Source organism: Paramisgurnus dabryanus, chromosome 13 (genome assembly GCF_030506205.2).
Source record: "Paramisgurnus dabryanus chromosome 13, PD_genome_1.1, whole genome shotgun sequence".
Classification (NCBI taxonomy): domain Eukaryota; kingdom Metazoa; phylum Chordata; class Actinopteri; order Cypriniformes; family Cobitidae; genus Paramisgurnus; species Paramisgurnus dabryanus.
Window position 1 is genome coordinate 37,736,445 of NC_133349.1, and position 26,373 is coordinate 37,762,817.

General features: G+C 39.7%; 1 protein-coding gene across 3 annotated transcripts in view; it reads right to left on the reverse strand.

Annotated features, from left to right (window-relative positions):
• Nucleotides 1–26,373, reverse strand: part of bbs9 (Bardet-Biedl syndrome 9) — a 430,031-nt gene that overhangs the window by 296,308 nt on the left and 107,350 nt on the right. For 2 of the 3 annotated variants that reach the window (XR_010537394.2, XM_065274291.2), the window contains exon 6: nt 9,730–9,904. The exons of the other annotated variant lie outside the window; for it this stretch is intronic. Coding sequence is in view for 1 of the 2 variants with exons in the window: in XM_065274291.2 (XP_065130363.2) it covers nt 9,730–9,904 (175 nt within the window). In the remaining variant the exon portion in view is untranslated. The remainder of the gene's footprint in view (nt 1–9,729; nt 9,905–26,373) is intronic. 3 annotated transcript variants of the gene reach the window in all.

Genomic DNA, 26,373 nt, shown 5'->3' on the forward strand with positions numbered 1-26,373 from the left:
ATTCTGGTTTGCCATTGCATAAATTATATTTGGCTAAAATACTTGTGTTTACAGTAAATAAATTGCAAAGCACCACTTCAAATATGTCCGCAAATGTAAGAGTTTCCTGGTAATAGGGAATAAGTTGCTATTTTTATTGTACTTACCTTAAAAAAAAGATAACCACATTAAATCAGCTGGACTTTTGTTATTAAAAGCAAGTAATATAGGCTACTAAAATAAAAGTGATGTGCTGTTATATTTATTTGCCGATGTGGCTCGTAAACATTGACTGTATACAACATTCAGTAGTCAATATGAAAAATTCACAATAAAAAAAAAATAAAAAAATAAAACATAATTTCCCCATAGACTTGACTAAGTCATACATACCACGTAATATTACAATAGGTACCCTGGTGTTATAAAATACTTAGAGTATAAATACTTTATAATTCTTCATATTCTTACCCCCTTATTACCCCAAACTTAAAATATTATTCCCTTATACCTACAAGTACGTACTGTAGAGGTACCCTGTTGTTACAAATAGGTACGCTGTAAATTCGGTTTAATTACGCGGTACTTTGCGGGTCGTAAAATAAAGTGTTACCAACAGCTCTCTTTAAATGGAAATACATATATTAAACAGTCTCTTGTGGTTAAAATGTGCTATTTTAACGCCATTCCAGTTAACAAATAACGTCTCGGTTACTATCGTAACCTCAGTTCCCTGAGAGACGGGAACAAGACATTGTGTCCGCTGACGCTATGGGAAATCCTCCCTCTTCCGGTTTCTCTGAAGCTTTAATTGAACAACGCCAGTATACTGGCCAATGCCGCCCATGAAGGCATATAGGGTGTGACATCCGCAACTATATGTGACCAGTCACGGAAAGTAGGGACACAAGTCGGATCTGGGCATTTTGAGTTATTCACGGATTCTGAAAGTGCAGTTTCTAAGCTTTCCAACAATGTGTAACACATGGAAATCTGATAAGATTTGGAGAAGTTGTGGCCATTTGAATATAGGAACTCAGAAATACTCAAACCGAGAAAATCGAGACGAAAGGGACTCTTCTTTTCAGCTGGGGGAGACAATAGGGCTCATTTACATCTCATTTAGCTAAGCCATACCCCCTGTAAAACCCTTTTTGAGATGTTCTAGCATCATATGTAGTATTTTATGACCAAATGACAACCCGCAAAAATAAACATGACTCTTACCTTTGTGGGGATCACAAGTCGAATCCAGTCTGTTTCAGATTATCCAATGACCATATTTGTCCACAAATGCGTATAATCCGTGAAATATAGATTGTTTACATCAGATTTCGCATGAATGTCTGGTAATACAATATAATATATAATCTGAAGACTATTTAAATCGTAACATGTAAGGGTATATGAGCTTACACTCCGTTAAACACATGAACCCGCCTTCAAAGTTTGTATTTAAAATAGGGAAGTAGTATAATAGATCATCCAAACAGCGCCGAAGAAAACGTGACATCCTTTAGAGACGTTACCAATGGCTCGCTCGTTCCTCCATCAGCCAATGACTTCATGGAAAATATTGATAGACAAAACATCTAGCCAATTATATGAAGAATACAACGATATCTGTGTAACGTCTGTGTGTCTGGACTCATGCTGCGCTGCAAGAACTGACATAGAGATGACGTCAAAGTACCGCCAGAGCGAGTCGAAATTAAACTACTGCGTAAGATTTCTTGAAGAGCTCTCGCGGTACTTTGACGTCATCCCACTGTGGCGCCGCATAAAGTCAGTGACGCGGCTGACGTACGATGCGGCTGACTGTTATTTGTTCCGCCCCAGCTTCTTGTATTTTTCTTTTGTTTTGTGCGCCCGAGCTTTACAGTCTGGGGAGACGCACGCTATAAGTAAAAAAAAAAAAAAAAACTTAGCAAACATGTCTGAGGAACAGGGCACTACAGTCACGTGACTTCACGCTCGAGCCGGAAGAGAAGACAATGCTGAATAAAGTCGTAATTCTGCTATTTTTGGACCAAACTGTATTTTCGATGCATCAACACAATCTTACTGACCCACTGATGTCACATGGACTACTTTGATGATGTTTTATTACCTTTCTGGACATGGAAACCATACATAGATTTTCAATTAAGGGGATAGAAAGCTCTCGGACTAAATCTAACGATAAAACATCTTAAACTGTGTTCCGAAGATTAACGGAGGTCTTCCGAGTTTAGAACGACATAAGGGTGAGTCATTAATTACATTATTTTCATTTTTGGGCGAACTATCCTTATTTAGTAGTCACGCTGTTCCCTTTGGGGGCGGAGGCGAAAACAAAAGCTTACACACAGACAATGACGCCCCCCGCTGCACGCTAGAATCTCCGGAAAAACAAGCCTATTTTGACCGCAAAATGTACGCTTTTAAATATACAAAAACTGCTATCTCAAACATGGAGAGGCTTCTTCGTGATCTCAACTAACAGATTCTGCAATAAAACGAAAATCACAAATTTTGAAAAAAAAACTTTGTTTCTCATTTTCTCGAAACTTGTGCTGCCGACTTGTGCCCCTGGTTTTCGTGACGGGTCACATATAGCCTGTTTAGGTGGCAAAATACAATTCTTTCGATTGAACAAACAGTAGAGCTGATCTGAGCAGTGACACTGCGGCTTACCCAATGTCTCATTCCCATCTCTCAGGGAACCGAGGTTACGATAGTAACCTAGACGTTCCCTTTTGAGAGCGGTCACTCGACATTGCGTCCGCTGACGCTATGGGAGATGTATTCAAACACGCCTTGAGAACAGCGAAGAGCAGCCCCAGTGGAGCTTACTCAAGTCTGTGCGCCGCAATGCTTAGCTGAGTGGGTGCACAATCCCCGCCCAGTCGGTGTAAGCAGAAGCAAAGTAGATTGGATGCCTGAGTCTCTAGGGACTCAACTAGAAGCTCATTCAGAACAGAATGCATACAGTCACAGGCTGCATGTAGGTCTTATTGCAGCCCTACAGCAGATAAGCAACCTGTAACAGTACGACAACAATGGCTAGGCCGAGCCCAACGTGGGCAGTAGCAGGCATATCTGCGCACAGTATTTGCTGGTATTAACATATGATGCACAATGGCCAGGATAGCTAGCGTGAAAGTATGAGGATGAAGCGAAAACGCGGCTCCATACTTAGACATCAGCAGTAATCCAGCTGAACTGGCAATGCAGTACAAACTGTGAATAGGAATCTGATAGTGGGACTGCCGAATTAGAAACACACCGCTGTGCTAGTGTGGCGGTAATGTGCTGACCTCCCTTAGCACCTAATGATCCTGTGAACTCAGCTGGATCCCAGCAGCTGACTGCTTTGGTGGAGCAGGGAAATTTCTTAGAATGAGCTGGGCAGGTCACAGCAATCATTTACGAATGCCACAGCCCATCTCTGAAGCATAAAGAGTTGCTTTTACAGCAATGTCAGGGCGGAGTGCTTAGATAAATGTATAACACCCATACCGGGCACAGCTCACATCAGCTAGATAAGAAGGTAGAATGCAACTGTCTATGCTCTAACTGCGCTGAGGGTGGTTTAGGCACATAGTCCCTTAAGGGCATATACAGCCCATGACGGCATTATAATAGGCGAGTGATTCAGCCACTTCTCTCACTTAAGAGAATTAATTGTGCCCGGCCACTGCGCGCCCAAGGCACCAGCATGAGAAACAGCGATAGCTGCATGAAAACCCTTGAGGTAGACAGCCAGCTTCTTCTTTATCTGCTCACTGCTGCAAAGGTAGAACGTTCGGCACGTGACAGTGCACCGTGTCGTAGTCATTGCTTCACACCATTACAGGCACTGCGTAAAGAGAGGCGTCTAGTAGGAAGGGCTTGCTGTCCTTACTGATTTTGCGTGTATAAGCAGCAAAACCCAATTGGGGCAACACGTAACCGCTGGTACTTGGCCGAGCACAACATGTTTCATACAGAGCGCAACTGGGATAAGGATAAAGCGCTTTTCCCCCATCATGTTCTAATTTATTATGTCCAAACCAATCTCAAACAGTCTAAAGCCCTTAACAGCCCCAAGTCTGTGTCGCATCTGCGGCGGCCGAGACATGAGCTGCTTAACCCCCAGGGGTCCAAAAACGCGGGAACGCACTTTGACGTGTTTTCTCCTTATCATAGCATAATCAACTAAAAATACTCCATCATTAATAATCAAACACTTACGTGTTTGACATCATTTGAAACTCTGAAGGGTCCTCTTTCATTAGTGTACATTCACAATAACAAGAGATCTTTGTGTTTTTGTCAAATAAAGAAAATAAACAGGGTGCGCATTCAGACATTTCTGTCTCCGCCAGTTGTCTCTCAAATCACGTTACAAAAATCAGTTGAAACTCCACGAATACTCGTCACACAAACATGATACACATATCCAAAGAAAGCCTGAAATGTCTACTTTTAAACAAGCTAATTATAATCAAAACCAAATATTTCCTGTTTTTATATTATCTGCATTGAAGTAAAGAGAGTACCGTTTTCCTGGCTGAGCTCATTATCTTTAATGCGGTCACGCCCACAGGCTGTTGACATGGTAATAAAGAGACGAGCAGTTCCAATAATAATAAACTAAACGTAAAGTTTGATCAGATTTAAAGACTTTACCGCATGTTTGGATTATAAACTTTATACACACACATGAGGAATATCTTCATTTATGTCTGGACATTGAGGAAGAGAAGCGTTTATCTTTAACGTTACCTAAGAAGAAAAACAATGGAAGATGTAATGGAGGAGGATATATTCCTGAAGAAACTGTAAGTCATTTGTCTTCATTTATATTTGCTATCATGTAATATGTTATAGCTTGTGCAGTTCAGCCTACATAAGCAACCTCAGCAGACTGCACGCTTCGGATTGAAAAACTTTCGCATTGTTTACAAACAAGTACGCGTGATCACGTAATGGCGGATTTCATTGTTACATGCTGTACAGTGTTAGACGCAGTTATTCACTTTTGAAACAGTTTAAAACAGAAGCTAGACGATAAGGGGATGGGCATCTGAAAACAGTCATCTGAAAACAGCTTTTTATATAACTAATCACTGCATTGTTGCATAGGGTATTTCTGTGGGCAATTTATGCTAACAGCTGTTCATAACTCTCTTACAGGTCTGCATCCCTCTCATCAGTACAAAACTATGAAGTGGAAAAACATATTCACACTTTTTGGACATAAAGTTATATGGTAACATGAGCCACATGAAGTTTACAGCTCTGTTGTTTATCAGTTTCTTATACAAGTTATGTTTTTGAATAGGGTTCATTTCCAAATAAACTGAAAATGTCTTACTGACCTTCATTTCTATTTTGATTATATTGTTAACTTCTTAATAAACCTCAAACAAACATGTATACATTTGTCCTCACATTCTTTACTGTAGTTCCCTCCTGCCTCATTATGCAGCTCATTATGCAAGCCTTTGTTTGCTAGCTGTCAATCAATCCTTCTCGCATACGGCCCCTCTAAACAAAAAGTGACTTTCAATTTCTAAATCAATATATTGGTCTATGTGAATGAGTAGGCAGGATGATTTTCACATCATTTTAAAGAAAAAACTCTAGACTACTAGATTCTGTTTAGGAAAGTCTTGTTAAAACATGTTTAGTATGGGTTTTGTGGACTTATATCAGTGACTTAAAATTTTTGCTTTTTTAAAAACCATGCATAAACCTTTTTCTCTCAAAAATACAAACATGTACATACATGTAGCTCATATAATATTTTAGCCCAGTTTGTGCTGAACACAGTGGTATGAGACACTTGCCATTATTATGTTTCAAAGCATCTGAAAAAAGACCAAATGTAAGAGCATGTCAGAACCTCTGACAGTGTCCCAAAATGGTCGGACCCCAGAGGGTTAATGAAGAGCAGACTCAAATTGCTGCCTGTTACAGTAAGTGGTGCGCTGTACACTTGTAAGCCAGTCAGTCAACCAGAGAGGCATTTGTCACCAGCACCGCAGTGTCTCGGGTGGAATATCTCTGAGCAGACTCATATCCAGAGTGCTCCTGAGAGAGGCAGGCTTGCATGAAGCCCGTGTCTTTATCCCCAACCAAGCACATAAACGTAAATCTGGCATGCAGAACGTGCTTATATGCTCACACACACGCATGCAGAAATCACTCTAATGAAAAGGAGTGCATCTGTGGCTGGTTGGTACATTCCCAAAAGGGCAATCAAGATAGCAGGATGCGCATTTTGCTCAGCTAAGAGGGAATAGTGTTACACCCTGTGAATGTGTGCGGATCTACACAAACCCTGCTATAAGCACCGTCGTAGTGCGCCTAGTAGCGCACGTAGGTCTCCTATCGCAACAGGGGTTGTCATCTAGTGTGAGAGGATAGCGGCTGCACAAGCTGTTCTACCTCTCTCACCAGGCACAAACTATATTTGCAATCTCCAGACTCAGTACCGGCGCGCTCCACTGATTATGCGACAGGACCGTACAGCTGGGGTGATCTGCATCGAGTCAAATTGGCAGACGCTCTGGGTAATAGGATATACAAATAGCCTGGATAAAGCGGGCATTCATAACTGTCTCTCCTCAGGGCCGGCGTCAAGGGGGGGCATTCGCGGGCAGTGCCCCCCCCCAAACAGGTTGTTGTGCCCCCCTACAAAGTTTTTTATTAATTTAATATATATCAAGAATAATTAAAATAAATTAAACATTGAATGTTTCATGATTTTTAATGTAATCAAATGAGGAAAAAATAGTTGATATATGTTTTCTTTTATTAAAATAGACCAGTTTCTCTGATTGATTGTATTGCCGGGTCTCATGCGTCATTAGGCTTTAGCATATTTGTGACTTGATACTAGCAACGTGTTTTTTCGCTACATTTTATGGATCGTGTAAAATATGTATATAAGAACATTTGAAACGAACCAGCACCGCCTGCTTCACCTGACTTCATGCAAACACAGACTGGCTCAAACTCAGAGATTAGAGGTCGAGGTGGAATTTACAAATCTACAGGACACTGTTTTAAGGAAGTTTAATGTTTGTACACGCCGTCTTCAGCTATTTTAAAGGTAAGTTAGCGTTGTTTTAAATTACGTACTGTAAGCTTAAATGTGAAGTGTGGCTATAGACCGTTAACAGCATTACGACGTGATTATGGTAAAGCGGCTTTTTTGAAGCTAGGACGCGGTGTGCGCTGCGCTATGAAACCCATTCATTTCAATGGCGGTTTGTTGTTGCTTCGAGCAAAGCGCGAGCGCAGCGGAGCTTAGCTTGCGCTCACGCCGCGGTCGGAGTTCAATTTTGCGCATAGTTTGTGCACTTTATACAGGAAATGAGCTGGCAATCTGTACCAGTTGTATGAGTGTGTGCTTGCACTGTATTTGTTGTTGTAATGTCTTGTTTTTGCAAGTAATTGTTGCTATTGTGTGCCCCCCCCGTTGGAAGCCAAGTGCCCCCCTGTTAGTTATGGTCTGGCACCGGCTCTGTCCTCTGTAATATGGCACCGTTAGCCAAGGTAGGAATTGAGTGCTGCACAGGGTAAGGTAATGGGCTAAACACTGCTGAGTGATTGGGATGTTGTAGCTCCAAATTGACATGTCTGCAACGGCTCCCTTCACACATGTGGGTGCCTATTACAATATATGTCGTCAGCTGTGGAACAAGCCTCCTGCTAAACAGAAGTGTGTGTGCCACCAATCATATGGAGATGTTACAAACCCATGACACACCATAATTAGCGCCGAGTGTGCCATAAATGCCTGAGGCTGTGGTAGGGCCACAGGGGTTGTGTGTTCAGACACGCACTGATGGCCAACCAGTCAAACCTGTCAAAGCTCAACGCTTTAGATGGCCGGATGCATGATACAAGTGCAAGATTCGACTCCACACACCTGGGACATTTCTGTAACGATGGCAGCACACAGGATTCCAGTTACATACTTTGTGGTGTAAAGCAATGGTGTGTGTTACACAGAGCCATAGAAGAATATAGCTTGGTTCTGCAATAGCACCGAGCGAGGAGATACACTCCTTATATGCTGGAACAGGTAGTTACCTCTCGCCTTATGCGTGTCGGGTGCCAGTTACATACTGTGTGCTTTGAAGCAAGGTTGCCATTTAATAGAGGTTGTCAATGGCTGTACAGTGATGTTGCAAACTCCTGAACTGTACCACACAGTGCGCAATGCAGACAGGCGTGAATCATCTAGCGATAAGATATATTGTTAAGCTCTTCAAAACGGGGGTTTTAAATGCATATAAACAATCACAATGAGAAATGTCTCAGGGAGCTCGTTAAATATCCACTCTGAAGCTGAGATCATTCACCAGCATAGAACGGTGCATCACGCGCTCCTTTATAGTCTTATCACAAACAAAATTGCACGCGAGTGGTTTCTGGAGAGAGAAATAATAAATAATAATCAAACTTAAGACGCTGCGTATAAGATAGGGCAGGACTTTCAACAGGTCACATGTCTTTCCGGGACCTTGCAGATGCCGATCAACAATCCCGGAAAAATCAAGGATGGATTTTCTGTGTATTTTCCGGAATGTCTGTGTGAAAGGGCTATATAGTAATATATGCTTATAATGCGTTGGCTATATTAAGTAATAAGGGCAAGTATGCAGGTTGTTGCGAAATCTGAGAATTGGGCCTACTGCCAGGTAGAGCGAAGTGGCAGTATCTGAAATTACTGTGAATCTGAGTTATTGGCATGAAGAAAGGGTATATTGCAAAGTTATTGAAATAAAACAAATGTATACATTTCTAGACAATTAAACTAGATGGTTAATTTGTGTGTATGAAATATGAATTGTTTGATTTTGTATAATCAAACATCAGTGCATCAGTGGTCAGGCCTTAGCCTGGTTTAGATCGTATCTAACCAATCGATATCACTTTGTTTATGTATATGAGGAAGAGTCATATCACTCCCTGGTTAAATACGGCGTACAACAGGGATCAGTTTTAGGCCCTATCCTATTCTCATTATATATGTTACCTCCAGAAGACATTATCAGGAAACATAACATAAGTTTTCACTGCTATGCGGAAGATACCCAGCTTTTCACATCCTAGCGAAACACACCCGTTCTCTAAGCTAACAGACTGCATTAGCGATATTAGTGACTGGATGGCGCATAATTAAATTCAATGAATCATTTTTTTCAGTGTACTGCAAACATCTATCAAAGTCATCACAATAGATTTTATATCTGACAAACAGCACCACATTGTTTCCAGTTATTGTTAGCACTTTGCAAAAATATTAAAATGTTTTAACATTAGTTAATGCACTATATCTTTAAAACTTTCACTTTCAATCAAAAAAATAAAAATTAATACACAAATATAACCAGATTAATGTTGTTTTTTCTAATTCCTCTTTTGATCCAGCCATTGAATTTATTGTTCAGTTCTTGATATTGATTCTATGTGAAAGTCTTACGGAAGTTGGGTTTATGTTGTTGCTGCTGCAGAAACTGTCTATAGAAAGAAAGGTGTAACTTTCATTCGCACTGTAGTATTGTTGCCGCCACCATATTGTTTTCGTTGCAAAAGGCAAACTACTTTGTTCGGCCTTTCAATAGAGGAAACAATAAGAAATCAAAAGGACAAATTTTATTTACAAGACTGTTCCAAAACAGTACAGCTCAAATGTTTGAAATGATTGTGGCAAGTGACTGAAGCAAAAAAGATCATTGGTTGATCAGGACGCTTTGTTGGTCTCACCTGTAGCACTCCACTTGTCGTATGGAAGACACAGTGATGAAGGAGTCTGTGCGACTGCAGTAGCACAAAGGACCAGGCAAAAGGAAGTCTGGCAGAAAGCGTCCAAAAGCATAACACTCCTGCTCAAAAAACATCAGCATGCCGTCCATCGACTGGATACAGATGAAGTGATGACCTGCACACCACAAGTGATCAATATTGACAACCATTTAGCTTAAACATCAGAGGAATGGGATATGCAGGGGTTGGTGTGACCAAAAGTTTGATCATGTCATGGATCATAAAACAAACCAAAATATAAGTGGGGGGGTTCAGCACCGAACTCTGTACAGGTTTTAATAAGTGTCTAGCTTAACTTTTTCTCCAAAATTGTTATCAACTTGCTAATTCAAACTATGATGGCTTTGTTTCTCTTACTGAATATTCTGATTGCAAATTCAGATTGTAACTCATCCTTTTGAGACAGAATTTGGCAGTTTCGCTTTGACTAACTTCATGATTATCTGTTGACCAACCCAATCTTCGTAAAAACCATAGACTGTAAAAAAAATAGGGACGTAGTGTCTGTCTAAAAATGAGTAAAGAGACGATAAGTGGGTGGCTAAGGTGGCTGGTTCCTGAAACCACACAAGCCTAGCTCAACGGTAGTAAGAGTGGCAGTTCACTCATCACTCAAGTGACCACAGCCTTATTTATGCAGAAGTTTTAGTTCAGGGGTGTCCAGACTTTTGTGTGTGGTGATCTACTTTTAAAATGATAAACCGACAAGATCTACCTGCTTAAAAAACAGTTTAATTTTTTAATAACACTTTAAATGCGTGTTAGGACTATAGGCTACTGGTACTAAGAAGAGAGAGCATTACTTCTGTGTTAATCAAACTGCATTGGTTACCAATACGCTACAGAATATAATACAAAGTGCTGTTGTGTGTTTTTAAGGCTCTACATGGCCTAACAACTATATATGTAACTGAGCTGGTCAGTTTCGACCAATCAAGTAGATCACTGCGCTCAAGTAATCAATTGCTTCTTATGGTAATATATATACTATGTGAGTATGTGAGTACACCCCACACATTTCTGCAAATACTTAAGTACATCTTCTCAAGGGACAATGCTATAGAATAAGGGTGGGCACGAGTAATCGATTGCTCAAGTACTCGAACGTGGCATCGATGATCGATGACTGAAACGATGATCATGTGGTTTTGTTTATTTTTATTTTCTGTGGTTATGGCGGCATTTGGATATCTGGTTAGCGTTACAGTGCATGTGGGACTGGGTGTTTGACGTCAACATAAGCTGCGCAGACTGGCATATGACCTCAGTACCATGCATGATTCAAAAGCAAACAGATAAGTTCACTTCCTATGCACAATCACGCCGTGACAACCCCTCCGATCCACAAAAAGCTGTGAAGCCGACTACACCTCACATCACTGAGGCACTATGATTTTAAAAGGATGCAGTAATTTTTGGATTAACTTCGGTAGGAAGAAAATATAGTCAGTCAGGTGCAAAATGTACAGCATCATCACAAGTTCCCTCTTATCATCTACATTTATCAAGGGCCCTATTTTAACGATCTAAGCGCATTGTCTAAAGCGCACAGCGCAATGTCTAAATGGGTGTGTCCGAATCCACTTTTGCTAATTTAACGATGGGAAAAATGGTTTGTGCACTGAGCGCATGGTCAAAAAGGGTTGGTCCTATTTTTTTAATGAGTAATGGGAGTATTTTGTGTGTAACGTGCAATAAACCAATGAGAGTCTCAGCTCTCATCCCCTTTAAAAGCCAGTTGCGCTGGCGCTATGTCTAATCCCTATTTAGATGCCGTCATCTAAATAGGGATGAGAGCTGAGACTCTCATTGGTTTATTGTTGGTTTACTTTGTAAACTGAAAAACTAAGTGGAGGAAGAAGATCCCCAGTTTAAGATTAATGTTAAATAATTGTGTTGTTTTTCACTTTTAGAAATTGTTATTTTTTTATTAAAACCTTTTAAACCCATTTTCTTTTAGTCATGGAAGTAAAAAAGCAAGCTTTTAATTGCTTTAAATGTATGGCTATCCAATATCACCAAAAATTATTTACAAATATGTAAGAAAAGGTTTGTACTCTAAAAATACTTTATTTGTAACAAACAGGAGATAAAGAATTTACAAACGACTCTACGCACGTTTCAGCACTTGGACAGCGTCAGTTTTTTTAAGCATTACTTAAAAATGTTTCTCATCTCACCATATCCACAGCTACAGAGTCATCATATACAATAAATCCGTGAGGTTGCATTTAAAAAAACATTTAAAAACAGATGCATTTGTTTAAAGCAAAGCATTTATTTACTTACCAGGCTACAGGTGAAGCAGCTCTTTGTGCCTTCTAACGTCTTATAATCGGTCCTCATTATGTCCAAGAGACTCAATAATAATCTTTTAGATTCAATCCTTTAATCTTTCATATTTAAAAGCGTTTTTGTGCTGCTGCGCATTCATGTGTGTGATAAGCAAACCCGCCTTGTTCTCCCGTTTATAGGCGCATATTACTAATGCGCTCTTTAAATAACAAAAAACATATTGCGTCTATTTTAGTTGCCTCAAAATAGTAACGCGCCAACAAGGCGCCTGAACACACCTCGTTTTCAGACCAGAACACCCATGGGCGCAAAAGGGGGCACAAATGCATTTGATATTTAAACAACGTGGCGCTAAACATGAAAATGATAATTGCGCAGGGTGGAAACTAGCAAAAGACAATTGCGCTGCATTGCGCCGGGTGTAAGATAGAGCCCCAAATGTCAAGAGCGACCAGAGAGCCATACAAACATAACATCTTGACTGAGAACAGGTAAGAGAGGACAACATAATACAGCTAATCGCTAAAATAATAGCAAAGACTTAAAACTGCTTTAGGTTATGAAGCTTGTGCTTTGACTGGACGTGTTTTAAAGCGCACTGCTATGGTTCCACAACGAAAGTTATACTTTCTGTCCAGTACATAACCTAGTTTAAGTTTTAAAAAGATTGGACATAGACATTATATTTTTATCTTTTCCTCAAAAAGTGTCATTGTGTGGATCGGCAGAATCTTGTTATGCATATTGTTTCTGTGTCTTTAAAACTGCTGTTTTTTTTTCATGAAATGGAAAAAACAGTGTTATTTAAATAAATCAACACATAAACACATACAGAATATAAGGGATACCTTTAGTTAGTTCCTGGAAGCTCATAGTGAGCTTTTGAAATACATTAGAGGCAAGAGCTGTGATTTTTATCCATCACACCAATATATGTAGGTAGTATTTTTATGTACAGTACTGTGCAAGTCTTAAGGTCTTTACACACCGGGACGTTTAACATCCGCGTTTATCGTCGACGTTTTACGAGACGTTTTTCTGCCTTCACACCCAAGCGATTTTCAATGACGATGAGCCGAGTGAGGTGCAAACTTACTCCCTGGACATTAGATGGCGCTATTATATATATATATATATATATATATATATATATATATATATATATATATATATATTTATTACATTTATTTTTGTGAATGAACTGCAGTTTCAGAGATATGACAGTAAACATAAATAAAACAGGAGTCAGAAATGTTGGTCCAGAAAAGTCACAATGACTGTAGTGCAACTGAATGGTAGGGCAAATAAACATTTAGAAATTAAGACATTTTCAAATGTATTTTTAAAAGTATAAACACAAAAAATACATAAGTAAAATGGTATATAATTAACATCTATTTGTGTGAACAAGAACTGGCTGAGCTGTAGAGCAAATAAATCATAATGATAGAAGTTTAAGTGAATGGTAGTGCAAATAAACACATGTTCAACTGTATTTCTTGAATGTATAAACATAAAAAAATCTAAATAAAATGGTATAAAATAAACATCTATAGGTGTGACCAAAAACTGTCAGAGCACTCCTTCTGTGCTCCTCTTTCTCTCTTCTGTGCTTCGCTTTCAATTTTTTCCCTTTAGCATTTTTTTGATAAGAGGTACCTCTCCAGAGGTACGTCTCGGACTGTTTTCTTTTGTTTACATTGGACCTTGTCACGGCTGGTACTGGATGATCCTGAAGACGTGCTTGCTGGGGCCTCCTCTATTTTGCTCACATAATTTTTAGCAGAGATATTGCTGTAAACACTGTAAATATTAATTTAGTTTTCATCAGAAACAATCTTTCACACTGAGGGCCAAGCCACGATATCCATGAGGTCAATATTTGATTACAAATGTAGTTTTGATTAATGGTATTTTATCTGGCTAAACAAATTCAGCAGATGTTACCTATACACAGAACACAAATTAACCTCCTGAAACCCTACCTTTGGTTTGGCTTGTATTTTAGATTTCTTTCAGCTATTTGGGGTTAGGAAGAAGCAATGAATACAATAACCAAATATTTTTCTTTGAACATGAAGCAGTGTAATTGTCCACATTTGTGTACAACAGGTTCCAGTTACAAACGATGAAGTATTATGGTGCAAACAACAAATATGTGATATCACACAGTGTACAGGGAACATGCCATGAAGTTGTTCACTGTTCAATGTCAGTGCATTACATATCGTAATGTAATGCACCAATAATCATTTTTTATTCCTTGTACAGTTATAATGTAGATTTGCACTACTGGTCCATTCAATACACTACTGGACTGTCTATTTCATACTCCCTGTTCATTTGCACTGCTGGACTACTTGAATTGCATCGTTTGCACCCCGTAATAAGTACTGAATATTAGAATAACTATTCACTGCACAATAACTTATGCCATTGCACTCATAACTGACTAGTTACAATCCAAATTCATTCAAACACTACTTAAATATTAATTTCACCACTGTTCTGTAAAGTTTATTATGTACATATCCATTTGTAAATTTCTGTATATTATGTTCAGTACCACCCACAGTAAATTTTTCCATTGTATAACATAATCCTGCACCTATGCAAATACTGATATCCTGCACTTTTTATACTGCTTTTGCACTTCTGTTTAGTCCTTAACTGCATTTCGTTGCCTTGTACTTGTGTAATGACAATAAATTTGAATCTAATGTAATGATATAGCCCACACAGCTATGTATTGTAATGTTCTAATATACAGTCTTGTTCAAAATAATAGCAGTACAATGTGACTAACCAGAATAATCAAGGTTTTTAGTATATTTTTTATTGCTACGTGGCAAACAAGTTACCAGTAGGTTCAGTAGATTCTCAGAAAACAAATGAGACCCAGCATTCATGATATCCACGCTCTTAAGGCTGTGCAATTGGGCAATTAGTTGAATTAGTTGAAAGGGGTGTGTTAAAAAAAAATAGCAGTGTGGCATTCAATCACTGAGGTCATCAATTTTGTGAAGAAACAGGTGTGAATCAGGTGGCCCTATTTAAGGATGAAGCCAACACTTGTTGAACATGCATTTGAAAGCTGAGGAAAATGGGTCGTTCAAGACATTGTTCAGAAGAACAGCGTACTTTGATTAAAAAGTTGATTGGAGAGGGGAAAACCTATAAAGAGGTGCAAAAAATGATAGGCTGTTCAGCTAAAATGATCTCCAATGCCTTAAAATGGAGAGCAAAACCAGATAGATGTGGAAGAAAACGGAAGACAACCATCAAAATGGATAGAAGAATAACCAGAATGGCAAAGGCTCAGCCAATGATCACCTCCAGGATGATCAAAGACAGTCTGGAGTTACCTGTAAGTACTGTGACAGTTAGAAGACGTCTGTGTGAAGCTAATCTATTTTCAAGAATCCCCCGCAAAGTCCCTCTGTTAAAAAAAAAGGCATGTGCAGAAGAGGTTACAATTTGCCAAAGAACACATCAACTGGCCTAAAGAGAAATGGAGGAACATTTTGTGGACTGATGAGAGTAAAATTGTTCTTTTTGGGTCCAAGGGCCACAGGCAGTTTGTGAGACGACCCCCAAACTCTGAATTCAAGCCACAGTACACAGTGAAGCATGGAGCATGATATGGGCATGTTTCTCCTACTATGGTGTTGGGCCTATTTATCGCATACCAGGGATCATGGATCAGTTTGCATATGTTAAAATACTTGAAGAGGTCATGTTGCCCTATGCTGAAGAGGACATGCCCTTGAAATGGTTGTTTCAACAAGACAATGACCCAAAACACACTAGTAAACGGGCAAAGTCTTGGTTCCAAACCAACAAAATTAATGTTATGGAGTGGCAAGCCCAATCTCCAGACCTTAATCCAATTGAGAACTTGTGGGGTGATATCAAAAATGCTGTTTCTGAAGCAAAACCAAGAAATGTGAATGAATTGTTAAAGAATCATGTAGTGGAATAACAGCTGAGAGGTGCCACAAGTTGGTTGACTCCATGCCACACAGATGTCAAGCAGTTTTAAAAAACTGTGGTCATACAACTACAACCCTAAAACAGAAAAAGTTGGGACATTGTAGAAATTGTGAGTAAAACAGTAATGGAATAATTTACAAATCTCATAAACTTATATTTTATTCACAGTAGAATATAGATAACATATCAAATGTTGAAAGTAAGATATTTTGAAATGTCATGCCAAATATTGGCTCATTTTGGATTTCATGAGAGCTACACATTCCAAAAAAAGTTGGGACAGGTAGCAATAAGAGGCCAGAAAATTTAAATGTACATATAAGGAACAGCTTAAGGACCAATTTGCAACTTATTAGGTCAATTGGCAACATGATTGGGTATAAAAAAGCCTGTCAGAGTGGCAGTGTCTCTCAGAGGTCAAGATGGGCAGAGAATCACCAATTCCCCCAATGCTGCAGCGAAAAATAGTTTTCTGAGTTTCTCAGAGAAAAATTGCAAAGAGATTGAAGTTATCATCATCTACAGTGCATAATATCATCCAAAGATTCAGAGAATCTGGAACAATCTCTGTGCGTAAGGGTCAAGGCTGGAAAACCACACTGGATGCCTGTGATCTTCAGGCCCTTTGACGGCAATGCATCACATACAGGAATGCTACTGTAATGGAAATCATAACATGGGCTCTGGAATACTTCCAGAAAACACTGTCGGTGAACACAATCCACCGTGTCATTCGCGGCTGCCAGCTAAGACTCTATAGGTCAAACAAGAAGCCATATCTAAATATGATCCAAAAGCGCAGGCGTTTTCCCTGGGCAAGGATCATTTAAAATGGACTTTGGCAAAGTGAAAAACTGTTCAGTGGTCCAACGAATCAAAATTTGAAGTTCTTTTTGGAAAACTGGGACACCATTTCATCCGGACTAAAGAGGACAGTGACAACCCAAGTTGTTATTAGCGGTCATTTCAGAAGCCTGCATCTCTGATGGTTTGGGGTTGCATGAGTGCGTGTGGCATGGGCAGCTTACACATCTGGAAAGGCACCATCAATGCTGAAAGGTTTATACAAGTTCTAGATCCATATGATCCCATTCAGACGTCGTCTCCCATCATAAAGAGGAAGATGCAACAAAGAAGACCTACGACAGTTGAGCAACTAGAAGCCTGTTTTAGACAAGAATGGGAAAACATTCCTATTCCTAAACATTGGTCCTCCTCCAGCTGTTCCTTATATGTACATTTAACTTTTCTGGCCTCTTATTGCTACCTGTCCCAACTTTTTTTTGAATGTGTAGCTCTCATGAAATCCAAAATGAGCCAATATTTGGCATGACATTTCAAAATGTATCACTTTCAACATTTGATTTGTTATTTATATTCTATTGTGAATAAAATAAAAGTTTATATGAGATTTGTAAATTATTCCATTCCTTTTTTACTCACAATTTTTACAGTGTCCCAACTTTTTCTGTTTTGGGGTTGTAAATATTAGTTTAGTGATTCACAGGATTGCTAAATCCCAGGAAAAAAAATGTTTGTACAAAATAGTTTTGAGTTTGTACAGTCAAAGGTAGACACTGCTATTTTTTTGAACACACCCCTTTCAACTAATTGCCCAATTGCACAGCCTTAAGAGCGTGCATATCATGAATGCTGGGTCTTGTTTGTTTTCTGAGAATCTACTGAACCTACTGGTAACTTGTTTGCCACGTAGCAATAAAAAATATACTAAAAACCTTGATTATTCTGGTTAGTCACATTGTACTGCTATTATTTTGAACAAGACTGTATATCACGTTACCTTAGAAATTCAGTCGATGTTGCGAGGAACTCCGACATCTTTATAAACCTCCACAGCCTCGATGCATCTTCTTTGTGTGTTTACCTGTTCAGCTTGCTCTGCAAGACCATTTTGTGCTTGAGCGCCACCAAGTTGTGTTTTACTGGAACTTCAGCAGCTCTAGGCACGTGAACAAAAGCGCAAATCTCATTGGTCGGTCAACTTTTAACGCGCCGCGTAAAAAAAAAAAAAAAAACACTTTTGCGCCTCACGATTTCCGCGTGGGTGTGCGCACTCACATTGGCGCTCGTCCTTGAGTCACGAGACGTTAAACGTCAACGATAAAAGTGCACGAAAAACGTTGCGGTGTGTAAAGACCTTTAGGCCACCATGTAACAATTAGATTTGTTGTTTTTGCAATGTTATAGTGATCATATATAATTGTTTCTCAGTCTTTTTGATAGAATCCACCCAGGAAATACAGGAAATGTGTATATAGTATTAAAAACTAAATAAAAATGTAAACTGATGTGTCAAGCTTTTAGGGTAAACTCCCCTTCCACTTGAACAGTAGCAGAAAACTGCAGGATCTCTTAAACATAAATAAAATTAAATCCTAATTTCTAATTTTAAACAAATTAGTATTTTTTCTTCATTCTGCTCAAAAATGCTCAAGATGTGTGAAGTGCCAAGAGAGGTCACACTGAACACCGAGCTAGAGTATCCCTTTAAGTAAGTCGAGCAAAAAGACAACTCAAAAAGTTAAGTTGCATGAACAAAATATATAACTTGGTATATATGTGATGCGGTCTGGGAAAACTCATCAAATGGTGAAAATGTACAAAATGTTATACCATATGAAAGCTGGGTTAAGCTCTTTCCAAATTTCTGTTTCTTTCATAGCTTGTCTAAAAACAAAAGTTATGGCTATCTGAAGTCGGCTAATCGCTGTGATTTTCAGGAACAGAATTTTGAGAAAAACAGGTAAAGAGAGGAAATGAAAATAGAAGCACAACAGTCAAGTATCACAAGTAAAAGTCAACTGTGGTAAAAGACTTATTTTAGTTACCTTACATTAGGGGTGTAACTGTTCTTGGTAAAGAATCGAATCCTCCCATTATTCTGAAGCACGTGCAACATGGTGCACCGTGTTTGATTCGACCACGCATTTTTAATGTAGTTTGGTGAAAAAAACAATGCATAAAACTGCTAATATGGTTCTGAATAAGCTCTGTGTGTGTTTACGTGAGAGTACCTGTCCAATTAACAAATCTGTGGCCAACCTTACATTACAGTTCCTCCTCACGTGTTGGTGTGTGCGTTTGTGTGTGTGTGAGGGGCGCAGACCGTTTACCGCGGCAAGTGAAGGAGAAAGTACGCTAATAGAGGCACCGCAAGCTTCATTAAAGGCTACTGCAGCAGAGAGGCTCAAGAAAACGAAAAAACTGTAAAATTTGCGAGTGCCTTATGCATATTCATCTTATATGAAGTCATCACGCCATCATCAACAGGGTTTTGTTGATAGCACGCGACCACAGGTGAGACAGAAACAGCATACATTGCCTTCGTGTTTAAATGTTAATGTAGTGGGACAAGGTGATTGACAGCTGTGTTCACCTATCGGAGAGTAGGGCTCTCTACTTATGTCCCGATCAGGTTTTTTTGCCCGAGTCATTTGATTTTGAGTATCTGCCGATACCGAGTCCCGATCCGATACTTTTATAATACATAAAAAAAGAATAAAGAAGAGCGAAAAAACTGATCCAGGATGTTCCTTATGTCATGCCGCACACATTGCTGTTTCTGTGTGGAGTCAAAAGGGTCTAACTCTGTGCCACAGCATAACTATAGATGTGTTAAAAAATAATGAGAATATATATAGTATATATGTACAGGGGGTTAAATTGGGGTTTGTTTTGTGGGGATGCTCTGTAAGGAGGGAGGGTTTGAGGGGTAACATGTTTGATCCTGATGACAACAAAGCCACTGCTGTGTTTCAATGACATTTTGGACCTCTGATAGGATTTTATAAAGTTTCAGCTTTAAAGCTGTGCCACAGGTTGACCCAAACTTTAAAACCTGAACTTTAAATGATGCACATATCTGAGTCTGACACCATATGCATTTGTTGCACATGTCATTATGCACAATTGATCAAACTTTTAAAGGAAGTTATAAGAATCAACCTCCTTGACTAATTCTAGGCATAAGATAGACTACCCAAAAAGACTCAATTAACAAGAAAAACAACATACTGATTCAGCAATTTGTCTTATAAATTAGCCAGAGATTCCCTAAGCTGGTCAGCTGTTAGTTAAACAAATCACTATAGTTAGGTCGTAATTAATTTGTATAATCAAAATACATTATTAAACTATGTATTTATTAAACTATACAATAAGTTATATCCAGTTATCTAGTTAACATATTGTAATAAGATGAATGACATGGCTATACATACTTTAAAACTTTGTTTCTAGACTTCTATTAAGTTTTTTCGACGTGTGCACCATTCTTACCTCTCTCGCTCTCTATCTCTCATCTCTACAATGTGTAATGTGATCCTCCTGTGCGAATGCGCGTTCTTGAGGTTCTGAATGAGACACGGAGCTGCGTACTGATGTAGATTAACTGAGCACATAGCGACAAAAACGATCGGCGCGTCGTTTAAATGAGCGGTAAAAACTCGGTTTTGTCATTCATGCACGAGTGTGTGAAGCCTATGAATGAAAACACAGCATTATTCGCGTCACTTCACACGCACCAGCGCAGCGCGTACACTGGCGCAGAGCGAGACCTTCAGTACGTGTGCGGTCCTGGCCCAATTTAAACCCTGCATATGTATCCGAGTCCTGATCGGAAGGTAACGTCCGATTCCGATCAAGTCTGAAACCACGTGATCGGGGCCGATTTCCGATCACGTGATCGTATCGGGACATCCCTAGTTTAAACCATCCATTAAATGTGCTTATTTATGTTCTGTTGAGTGTCTTTAACCTTTATTTTTGGTTTATCGCAGGAGCTGGGGTCCCACGGGTGACAGGAAATTCTACAGTGGTGGTGGTGCTTCTCATCGTGTGCTGTGTAACATCTTGTGTGTTTCGTAGTGTGGTTTGAGTGCACTTTGGTGTGTGTGGTTGTGTGGAAGTGTGCATGCTCGAACTAAACTCTGTCCTCTGCCGTTGGGAGCCTCAGCCCTGCTGGTAACATTTGCTTTTCTTTATTTTGATTCTATATTTTTGTTATTAATATTGTGTCTTCCTCTTTCTTTTAAAGGAGTATTAGTACTTGGTGTCTTTTAAATTTAGTGTTTTAAATATTTGTATCAATAAAATTTTTTAACATTTTGCATTATACCCACGTCTCCTGCCTACTTTATTATAAGGGACCGAACCTGTGTCCTTCACCCATCATTTTGGGTAATTTGAGATTTCCCCGGGTGCAATTCCCGAGGTGGCGTAGTCTGAGTTTTTTTAAAATCCTAGGCTCATGTGGTCTCTCTAGTACCGCTCTGCTACATTAACAAACTGATCTTTTTGCAAAAAAACTTGAAGATAGTGGCATAAGGCATAAAATATAAAAAGTAACCCAGTATTCTAAGCTATTTTATGTGCATTTTGAAGTTACTGTAAAGTTGGTAGGCTACATGTAGTATAATAATACAAGTGCTCTTACATGAAAATGTTGATTTTGGCAGAGGTTAAAAACGGCTTAGGTTTTTATTTTTGTAAAGAAGCCTGTTGTGACCAAAGTGTAAGGAAGCGCACCGAACCGTGACCCTAAAACCTGATGCGCACCGAACCGTGAGTATTTTCTTTACATGTAGTTAAAGATACGGTAACACTTTATTTTGATAGTCCACTTTAGACATTTTACTAATTATAAGTAACTTTGCAACTACATATCAACTACCAATCTTTAGAGAATTAGTAGACTGTCTGCTTAAAATCTACTAACACTTTATTGTGATGATATCTCAACAGACATTCAACTGACTACAAGTATCTTTTCAGGTGCATGTCAACTTATTCCACTAACCCAAACCTCTTCCCTAACCCCAACCCTTACAGTCTACTAATACTCAGTTAGACAGTTAGTTGACGTATAGTTGCAAATTATTGAAAGGTAGTTGGCATGTAGTTGCAAAGTTATTTATAGTTAGTAAAATGTCTAAAGTGGACTATCAAAATAAAGTGTAACCATATAGGGAACTTAAAAATACCACCTACATGTTTCGGCCTACATCTAGGCCATACAAAATGGTAACTTTGACCCCAAGGAACACAACACTTACAAACATTTGAATATTATTATGTTATTATATTATCTGAACCACATCTTTTTACGTTTACTATATTTTACTGTTACTTTTAGTTTTACATTGTTTAACGTGCATATTCTAGTGTTGCAACGATGCATCGACGTCATCGATTACGTTGACTACGAAAATACGTCGACATGCGTTGACGCGTCACGCTGTTTACATTCATCTCGCGTAATGGCGGCTTCTGCACCAGGTAGTGTTTCCCATACATTGATTTGTTTGTGTGTACCACAAAATCAACAATAGCCACAACATTTACATTTTTATTTTCATTTAAAACGGCCTCATTTATTGTTGTGAGCGCTCGGTGGTGCCTCTTTTGTGCGCGAGCGCTCTCTCTCTCTCTCTGCGTGAAGCCCCTCGACAACGCCTCTCACACATGACACTGAGTGAAAGAATTAAAAGTTGGCTGTGTTTTCCATGCGGATTCCTCTGTGTACTTGCATTTTCACCTAAATGTCAGATGTTACTGACAGAGAAGACGACTGATTCGAGTTTATCATGAAGGGTTAGCAGTGTTTTCCCACACACACTGGTTCTCTGTGTGCTTGTGCGCAAGCTCTCTCTCTCCTATTTCCGCCCATGCCTTCTGTAGTAACTCTGTGTAATGCAATTTTTTAATTTGCGTCAAATTGTCTGCGATGTCGCGTTTATAAATGACCTCTCATCGTCACGTGCGCATTACCTTGCTTCTTGAAATCAGATGTGCAAACAATATGAAACAGGCAAGGGAAACGCGAAACACTGTTTAATTTCAGTTTGGGGAGAACGTCAGTTTCAGAAACAGTTCCGTGCCTCTGAGAAGTAAATTTGACTTTTTTAAAAAAAGGTTTGTGTCGTGTTATTCAGGAACTGACTTGCCAGTGACTTGTTTTTCCGCCTAGAACGCAAGTATGCTTCTTTAAGAGCTTCTATATTTAAAAGAAACCCGCAAATTAAAAGGAAATGACCCAATTTACGTGTATATTTACAGCTGGTCTATTCGCACTGGATTAGTATTACCTGAGGTAATTTCTCCGGACCTTTTAACAGAAGGTAAAAGTCGCTGTAATCTTTACTGACATTGTCCGTAATGATTACTGACATGGAGCATTCTGACTGGACTAAAATCACTGAGAAGCTCTGATAAGATTTGTTTACCCCACCTCCCTATGTTAAACTAATCCCGTCCGAATAGTACTTTAGTAGTTAAAGTAACAGCTGGTTGGATTAAACACAAGGTTATTGGGTCATGTTTAGTCACTATTTTAAAAGTCTTTATGTCTGACAACAGGACAGATAATATGTGAAAATAGCATTCAGTTGTGTTAAAATACAATAAAACAAACAATGACTGTCAGATCAGACAGAGAGTAGAAAAACAGATTATCCAACAGATTAAATAGCTAATCAAAAAAAGAACACTATATTAATAATAAAAAAATAATCGTTAGAGTAGTCGACTAATCGGAAAGATAGAAATAGTCGTTAGTTGCAGCTCTAGCATATTCACTGAACATCATCCCTTGTATGTTTAGATAGCATTACTATTTTACTTTGTAGCTGACTATTTAACTTTGTAGCTTACATTTAGAATAGCAAGCACTGCACAAATTGCACCAATATGAGCATGACAATAGCATGACTTATTATTGAACCGAATCCTCCAAACAAAATTTTTCAGATTACAAGTTGCCCATAAATGGCTGCACTGTGCTGCCATCTTCCACAATCAAGAACCTAGGTGTAACGTTCAACAGCAATCTATCTTTCTATAGTCATTTCTCCAACCTCTGCCACATAACATTCTTCCATCTTAGAAATATCTCAAAGTACGCCATATGCTGTCTGCATCAGATGCAGAGAAGCTTATCCACGCTTTTATGACCTCAAGGATAGACTATTGTAACTCGTTACGCGGGGGTGTCACGCAAATCAGGTAAACAAGCTTCAGGAAAGCTTCAGGAAAAACGCGCCACATTAACCAATCAGGAGCTTGCTCTAGTAGTAACGTGATTACAGGAAGTTACTGGAGTCTCAGCAGAGCCACAGAAGCCTCTCCCATGGTGCAAATTTCCACGTGAATGTCTCGATGACTAGAATTTCACGCGCGATTGACACGAGTAAACTCTAAATGTTGAGGCATCAAATTAGCGATAACCGTGGCTGGTGTGAACCCACGCTAAGATTTACCAGAAAATTTTCGAGAATCAGACACAGTCAATCACTTTAAGTATAAACTAAAGACATATCTCTTTAACAAAGCATTCACATAATTTGACTAGTAAATTTACTTACCCTGCAATAGTTTGCTTGTCCGGAACAAAGCTTTCATATAACTCACAAAGTGAAGCTGTTAAAAATAGTTTAATGCAGCACGAATGGCGCAGAACGCGCGGTGCGGATGGGCATTCCACGCAAATTGAAAAATCTGTACTTCAGGGGATCAATTTGGTGCCACGTTAACCAATCTGGACCTTGCTGTAGTAGTGACGTGATTACAGGAAGTGAGCGGAGTCTCAGCAGACTCGCAGAAGCCCCTGCCATGATGCGAATTTACGCGTGAATGTCTTGAATGACTAGAATTTCATGCGCGAATGAAGCAAGTACTGTAAACTTAAATGTTCAAGCATCCAACTATACGCGCATAGCGCGTTTTTGCTGCCTCTACTGAGGCTGGTGTGAATGCACCATTATAGTGGCAGAAGAGATTGCTAAATCAGCCTGGCCATTTACTGAACCAGCAGCAATGCTGATCACAACACATGGGAATGATCACCTGTCATCCAATCACAGACCCCCTCAAGTGTACATTTAAAGTGGATGATATAATACGATTTCATATTTTCATTTTTTAAAGTGGGTTATTTAGCCGTTTCGCCTCAATAGAATATGCATCAAAAGCATGTCAGTGTGGCTTGTCATCCAGGAGATAGTCGCACAAAATTTCTAGTTAAGCAACGATTCTGGTGGCCGAGGATGGCTCGTGACATCCACGATTTCGTTTTGGCTTGCTCTGTCTGTGCTGTTGGTAACCTGATGGGTTACTCTTACCGCTTCCAGTCCCTTTGAGACCCTGGTCCCACATTGCGTTAGATTTTTTTACCGCCCTCCCACCCTCCCAGGGTAATACGGTGATTTTAACCGTAGTGGACCAATTCTCGAAGGCGGCCCATTTTATCCCCTTGCCTAAATTACTGTCAGCCAAGGAGACAGCGGTAACAAGTGGTCTCCAACGGGGGTCCTCAATTCATGTCCAAATTTTGGCGACGGTCAAACTGAGCGAGCCAACCAAGCTGTGGAGAGGGTGTTGCGATGTTTGGTCTCTAAGAATCCATCGTCCTGGAGCCAACACCTCTCTATGGTGGAGTACGCACACAATTCGTTGCCAGCCACCTAATTTTCCCAGTATGGAATCCGAGGTCTCGTTCCCCTCCGCACACGCATTTGTCCAGAGGTGTCACCACACCTGGACCTGAGCTTGTGAAGCTCTACTCCAGGCGAGGTCGCACAGCAAGGCTAAAGCCAATCGCCACCGGTCCAAGCCTCCCGTTTACGCTGTCGGTCAAAAAGTGTGGCTTTCTACCCAAAATATTCCGTTGCGTTCCGTCTCGAATAAGCTTGCTCCCAAATGTATTGCCCCGTTTGCTGTTGCCAAAATTAAACTCCCTCCTGCGTACAGGAGAATTCATCCTGCACTCCACATTTCTAAAATTTAACCTGTGTTTCGTTCTCGCCTTAACCCACCAGTCCCGGTTCCCCCCTGCCTCGTCTCGTAGCTGGGGAACCAACCTTTTCGGTTAATCGTATTCTGGACTCTAGGCGGAGGGGACGCGGATTTCAGTACTTGATGGACTGGGAAGGTTACGGTCCAGAGGAGAGAAGTTGGGTTCCTGCTCGGGACATATTGGATCACCGCCTTATTGATGATTACAATCAACAGGTAGTAGGCTGGGAACATCAAGGGACGTCCTGGGGAGGGGGTACTGTCACGGTAGGAAATCCATTGTTTCCTCCGTGTCATGTGTTGTGTTTGTACTCACGTTTGTTTCATGTGCTTGTTAGGCTCATTCCTGCCACCTGTGTGTTGATTGCCTCGCTCCAGCTGAACCTCATCACTACTCAGCTATATCTACCCTCCGCTCTCTGTGTTTGTTGTCAGATCCTCTCTTCATGTTCACGCTATGCCCGCTGGATTACTGTGTTCTGTTCC